Consider the following 6,728-nt stretch of genomic DNA (forward strand, 5'->3'; position numbering starts at 1 on the left):
GATTTCAAATTGAGCTTTACTTTCCTGCAGTGTCCAGCTGCTTTCACACCCTCTGACCCAAATCCTCTCTCTCTGCGGGTTTAAGACACTGACCGACTTGTTGGGGTTTTTTAATCGGACTCTTGCGAAAAGGTCTAAATAAAAAGTCAGTTTTGTAGTTACATGTGTGAAAATACTAACTTAACGTTGCTCAGAAGTTAATGAAATTTGGAGAGTTCAGTGTCAGTCTGGTGTCCTGGTCAGTGATGGAGACAGGCAGCATCGTCCCTGCAGCAGTTTTAGAGAAGGATTACTTAATCAAACATGTTTGTAAGGCTGGAAAAACATTGAGCTTCTGGCCTGTGAAACTTAGACCTGCTTCTTTCATTCAAACATCAACGGTAGTGTCAAAGTCTGGCATTTTATACTTTATAGGAATGCCTCACAAGCCATAGTCACGAGCAAGATGGCAAAACCACGTCTGTGTTCACTAACATTAGCCCAGCTAGCTAAGCAGCTCCAGACAAGTTACTAAATTCTTGATGTGATTTACATGATGTTGCGTTCCATGAATAGTTGTGTTTGTGTCAGCTTTTAAGTCGTCTTTGTCCATTTCAGGAAACAAGAGGATACCGTGTCCGTTGCACGCCTGTAAGAGAGTGTACAGCGACACAAGTGCTCTGGAGAGCCACATCAAAGATCATGATATCCCGGCTCAGTCTCTACCTGGTGAGGTCCTGCACTCCAACTGTGGACATAAACAAATAAGGTTGCAGCTGGAAATAAACCAGTATTGAAGCGCATAATAAAAGCAAACATGGTTTATTTCTATCAGTCTCCAGTCCTGAACAGTGCTTTCCATCAAAACATGTGTTTGTGTTCATGATATGAAACTTGGTATAATTTCTTTAGACAGTGTGACTGCGTTGTTTGCTGTAACACATGTGGCAGTGATGGCTGTACTGTGGACGTGCTGTTGTCTGCTGTACTGCACTGGGACTCTTAAAGTAACTGGTCATCATTAATGGTTAACAGTCTGAGTTCTGCTGTTATTCACGGCTGTGGTTTTGTTCAGTGAGACGTTTCGCACCGTCTCCGTGTTTTTAGTCTATTTGTTATGTTGCTTTAGAATAAAGTGTAACCGAATCCTGAAAACACTCAAATGATGTTCAAGTGTGTGACGATGTTTTTCCTGTTCAGAAGTACACCACTGTCGTCCAAAGTTATTCCTGTAATAAGGGCTGGTGCTAATAAATGATAGATACTCAAATGTTATTTGAACCATAGTGACCGTGGGGATAGGTTAATTGGATAATCCAAATTGCCACTAGGTGCGAATGGTTGTCTGTCCCTGTGTGTTGGCCCTGCGACAGACTGGCGACCTGTCCAGGGTGTACCCCGCCTCTCGCCCTATGACAGCTGGGATAGGCTCCAGCGCCCCCCGCGACCCTGAAAAGGATAAGCGGAAGCGAATGGATGGATGGATGGATGATAAAAAGAGCGTAGGAAATAAGCAGAAACTAACAACCGTGATGTTAGAAGAGAAGTAAGCTAGGAACCCATCAGATAACCTGCTGACTTATGGTTCTGCAAATGTGTCGGGCAGAGGGGAGGGCTTTTCACCCAGTACCCTAATAGTATATTCTAAATGTCAGATTCTAGCTGAATCCCAAAAATCTTGCCTTACAGTTTCTGCATGTTCCTGTGGACAACAAAGGTTGTATCAGATGACAAACACTATTTTTGATCTCCTTAGGTAAAGTGCTGCTGTGCTCTACTGTCGGCTGCGGTGGTTCTTTCTCCAACATGCAGAAACTGATGGAGCACATGAGGCATCATCACAAACCCAACATTTTCTTCCAGTGAGTTGGCCTGTGTTCTCCAGATGTGCCGATGTGCTGTCAGTGAGCCGTAGACATGTTTACAATCGTCTGGCTTCTCTTTCTGCAGGTGTGAAAGCTGTCGCACTAAGTTGCGCTCATACCGTGGCCTGCTGACTCACCTGCACACCTGTTCTAAAGTCACACGGAGTAAAACGAAGCCTGTTGAACAGACACCCCCTCAGCTTGCTGCTGTTACCAACCCAAAACCCACAGAGCAGCACCTCCCATGGCTGGAGTCGGTGTCTGCACCCCAGCAACTGCCGCCTCAAATCCCAAACCCAGATGGAGCCATCCGCCCTGCTGATCCTCAGGCACACTCCTCAGCCCCACCTCTGCTCAGTTCCCCTATCTTGCATCTCCAAGAAACCTCCCCTCTTCAAAACATTAATGAAGCTCGTACTTTGCCTAAGGAAAAAGCCCCTAACATGCCCCCATGTCTAAAGATGGATGGTCTAAAAGCAAGCGCTGACCCTCCTGAGTTCCAGGTTCAGCACCAGCCACAGACCAGGTCACCTGAGCCCATCCCTCCTGCTCCAGGATCAGCACCTCATTCTCCTCCTGGGTCATCGGCTATCTGGAAGAAGAGTCCAGGTGAGTTCGGGTTCACTGCAGACTAGCACCATGGGAACAGTTACTCAGCCCAGCGCAAGTGCAGCAGTAGTTAAATAAAGTAGTTTCCTGGTTGATCATTGTTTTTGAAAGGATGATTAAAAATGGTCGCAGATGAAACCCGTCACCTTTTGCAAAGCCTTAAATGTATCCTGTGACGTTAGCATGCTTTTGACTGCTTTTGTGTAAGTTTAATCAGTCAGCAAATCAGTTATTTGTTTTGTGCATTAGGTTTGGCCTGCAGCAGACGCATCCTTTGGGAGCACACCAGGGGGCGCTATACATGTGTACAGTGTGGCCATGTAGTAACCAACCGCAAGGAAATGACCCTGCACATCAGCAGTAAACACGGCACCATCAAAGCTGTAGAAGATACAGGGAGCTCTGCTACTAACACTTAGCGTGGCAACTCTAGTTGTCTGTATGTGTCGAGGTTTTAGCCAAATTCTGAGTGCTGGCCGTGCACAGCAGGGTTGACTCAGAGCGAAACACCCGCAGGAGTTATGTGCATGTATCTGCTTGGGTAATGATGCTAAGAAAATTGTATATTACTGTTTCTGTAGAGCATCTAACATCTCCACCTCTTGAATAAAAGGTTCAGACGTTTTTGTGAAAGTTTTTGTTTAAATATCTGACTTTTGGGTCACTCCAGTACAAACAAGAAGACCACAGAGAAGATTGAAGGAGGACATGCAGAGGTTTGGCGTGACATGAGATGAAGGCAGATGTGACCAACTCTAAGGAAAAGCTGAAAGACGAAGAGGAGTGCAATAGTTTTAAATCACTAAACCCTGTTCAGTGAATGAACAGTGAGTTAACTTAAGTAGTTACTTCCTCCAAAACATCACCTTGTCTTTTAGACCCCATTCATGCAAGACTGTGTGTTGAAACACCTCTCTGCATTGAGTCATTACTTATTATCTTTGGCTCTCTTCTATAGTGTTGGTTGTCTTATCTCTCACCTCCAGCCAATTCTTAAAAGGGAGTTTTTCCTTCCCACTGTCGCCCAATGCTTTCTCATAAGGGGTTATCTGTATTGTTGGGTTTTTACCTTACAGTATTAAGCACCTGTAGCTCACTGTTCTTGTGATTTGGTGCTGTGTAAATAAAACTGAATTGAATTGGTTCGATCCTTGGCTGCTCCAGTCTGCATGCCAAATATCTTTTGACAATATACGGAACCCAAGTTCCCCTCTGATGCATCCAAAAGCACTTCCATATAGAAGTCCTTGCATGAATGGGTAAATGAGGGAAGTTGTATAAAGTGCTTTTACTCTACAGGTAGAGTAAAAGCACTTTATATAAAAACCAGTCAACTAGATTACAAATCCAAGATCACTTATTCTACAGTAATAGTTGTGCACTGCACATGCATCACACTCCCATCACCAACAGGTGTTTAACACAAGTCCCAGAACTGCTCCTTAATAAATGTCCAGCTATTAGAGGGGTGGGTGGTGTGGACACTCAAGCCTTTTTCAGATTTTGTAGGTGGCACTGTTGGGCCAATTTGTAACATCCAATGAAAAGAGTTAACCTGAAAAGCTCACATCACATTCAAGGTGCGTGCTAAATTTCACGACCTTTTAAGCTTTCCAAACCCCTCGATTATCATGTCACCAGGGTGCACCATTAAATAAAAACAAATTTCATGTCAAAGCATCATTAAAACCTGATGTACATAAACTAAACATACACTAAGACCAACTCCTTAAGGCTTTTCATGTCCAAAGTTCAAGTTGCTCAAGTGTAACCACCTTGAAGCTATACCTCAAAGTGTAAAACATGATATTTTCTGTGCGTACTAAGTGGAGATGTGATGATTGTTAAACACTGCAAATAAAAAATGTGTTCAGGGGCACGCTCTTATCACAATTGAGAAGATTGAGCCAGATTGGACACGGTATTATAATAAAAATGTCATGGCAAATGATTGAAATTTGCTGTGGCGCCATAGATGCACCCTATAGCCCAGGTCTGTAGTGTACACTGAACAATTATTCAAGATTCAAAAGCTTTATTGTCAATACAGCAGTATACAAAGTATAATCAAATGCTGTTTCACCCCCTATGGTGCATTTATAAGTATATAAAAGATATATCTCCAAGAGATATACAACTAGGAATTACAAATAAATAATAGGCTAAGTTTCGGTAAAATTAAGGGATAAAAATATATCAATTACTAACTATACAATACTATAATGATAACTATACAATACTGCCTGTACGATAAACAAAGGCAGGACAGAGACAATACAAAGTGGGTTGTGCAGTGTAATTGCATACCATGTTCAAGTTATTGTCAGGATATTATAGACGAGACAAAGACATGTGCAAGATGCAAAGTGTGCAAATATAGTATAGTATAATTATAATATAATTATAACGTTTATTGAATGAACACTTTGAAAATAGTAAAATCGGCACCAGTTTTATCTTCAATTCAAAATATTGGACTTCCTGTTTGGTTTGATCAAGGAGCCCAGAGGCTTTTTGTCCCTCTTTGCTTGTTATATGTGTACATTTTTCATTAATGTAGCTCAAACTACGTGTCCGTCCGTAGTACTTCATTATAGTCTGCATAGGTGGCGCTCTAGAGCCATTTTCAAATGTCCCAAACAATAACGTATCTATGTATTTGAGCACGTTAAGGCCCCGGAAAGTCGATTAATTTGCCTGAAAAACAATAACAATAATAACGATTAAGGGAGCAGTGCTCGGTAATAATAGTAGACTGTAGTAGTCCTCCCGGTGGGTCCTCCCGGCTTTACTTTGAAATTCTCCACCGGTCTGCAATGCCGGCCGGACTCTTTTGACACGCCCCTCTCGTCTTGTGACCGGCAGACTTCACAGCCAATCACAGGGTACCATCTGGAAACATGGCGTCTGGCTTTCTGTGGAGATGCGCGGTGCTTGTGCTCTGCACACACATGCTTTGTGCTGTAGAGACCGAGACTAAAGCAAAGGCCAAGAAAAAGAAGGACATCCGAGACTACAATGATGCTGACATGGCACGGCTCCTGGAACAGTGGGAGGCAAGTTTTCCCGTCCACAGCCTTCAGATGTTAGCAGCTGTTAGCCGCTGGCTAGGTGTCGTGAGAGATCATTAGCCCAGCTAAGTCTGAGTGTTTAACTGATATATTGGTGGAAGTGCTAGGGGTTACTATTAGATGCCGGACTCTTTCGTCGCTACAGAAAGACTAAACACCACAGTCATTATAAGAGAGAGACGTGGCACACATTCCACAGTGGGAGAGATGCGGGCTATTCTTTCCAGAGGAAGTTGTTTTAGGGTAAACTCCACAAGAGGTTATTATAATTTCACTGGTTAATCAATACATACAGTTTTTTTGGTTCCGGTCATCCTTTTAAAATGTTTATTTATTTTTCAAAAGCAGTTTTTCCTTTTCACTGTCGCCAAGTGCTTGCTCATCATTTGATTGTTGGGCTTGTCCGTTATTGTACCTTTACCTTACTGTATTAACTGTATTAAGCACCTTGAGGCGACTGCTGTTGTGCTTTGGTGTTAAATAAGTCAAACTGAATTCAGAGTAAGCCAGCAGTCTGATAGCAAAGTGCTCTGTTGAGTGATATGAAGTTATCCACATTGTAAAGACTGAGTGTATAGATATAGGTTAGCTTAAGTATATGATTGTCTCTTTTGCTTAGCTTGATTTTATTGTCAGTCCTACTTTTCAGAAGGAGGTACCTCCTACTTTCAGTCTGAAATGATCACTAAATGATACAATGAGTCATCCTATTTCCGAATATTCCGTTCGGTCTCTTTTAAACCAGTTATTTTAGGGATAAAAAACATGAATTAAAAAAACAAGAGTGCCATTTGTTTAAAATAAAAAACAAAACTCAACATCATCTAAATATTTGTGTCTAGAGTGCAGGGGTGGGGGAAGTCCAGGCCTCAAGGTGCCCTGCAGGGTTTAGATCTCACCCTGGTTCAACACACCGAATTAAATGATGAGTTCATTACCTGGGCCCTGTTTCAGGAAGCCGGTTTAGAAAACTCAGAGTGAAAAACGATACGCAGGGTTGAGTAACCCCGAACTGTCCAACTCGGAATATTCGGTTTCAGAAAGGCTGATAACAAGTAGTTCAGTCAACGCGGAGTTGCTTTAACCCCAAGTGAAGCGCGCGGACGAGGATACATAAAGCCCTGATAAGCGGAGCGCAGAGTAAGCGAGTCACCATGGAGACGGAGGGAAAGAAGGCGCGGTCAATGTATTTTACAGCGCTTGA

General features: G+C 42.8%; 2 protein-coding genes across 2 annotated transcripts in view; both read left to right on the forward strand.

The window, feature by feature from the left end:
- The window catches only part of znf414 (zinc finger protein 414), a 6,829-nt gene extending 3,743 nt beyond the window's left edge, over window positions 1-3,086 (forward strand). Inside the window, exons 4-7 of the mRNA XM_013913307.1 lie at window positions 598-708; window positions 1,736-1,841; window positions 1,930-2,453; window positions 2,703-3,086. Of these exons, the coding sequence (XP_013768761.1) occupies window positions 598-708; window positions 1,736-1,841; window positions 1,930-2,453; window positions 2,703-2,872 (911 nt within the window). The 3' untranslated portion in view covers window positions 2,873-3,086. The remainder of the gene's footprint in view (window positions 1-597; window positions 709-1,735; window positions 1,842-1,929; window positions 2,454-2,702) is intronic.
- A 2,199-nt stretch (window positions 3,087-5,285) lies between these two features.
- mesd (mesoderm development LRP chaperone) overlaps window positions 5,286-6,728 on the forward strand; it is a 7,477-nt gene continuing 6,034 nt past the window's right edge. Inside the window, exon 1 of the mRNA XM_005742890.1 lies at window positions 5,286-5,538. Coding sequence (XP_005742947.1) covers window positions 5,354-5,538 — 185 coding nt within the window. The 5' untranslated portion in view covers window positions 5,286-5,353. The remainder of the gene's footprint in view (window positions 5,539-6,728) is intronic.

This window comes from Pundamilia nyererei, unplaced genomic scaffold, assembly GCF_000239375.1.
Source record: "Pundamilia nyererei isolate P.nyererei 1_Seehausen unplaced genomic scaffold, PunNye1.0 scaffold00124, whole genome shotgun sequence".
In the NCBI taxonomy this organism is placed as follows: domain Eukaryota; kingdom Metazoa; phylum Chordata; class Actinopteri; order Cichliformes; family Cichlidae; genus Pundamilia; species Pundamilia nyererei.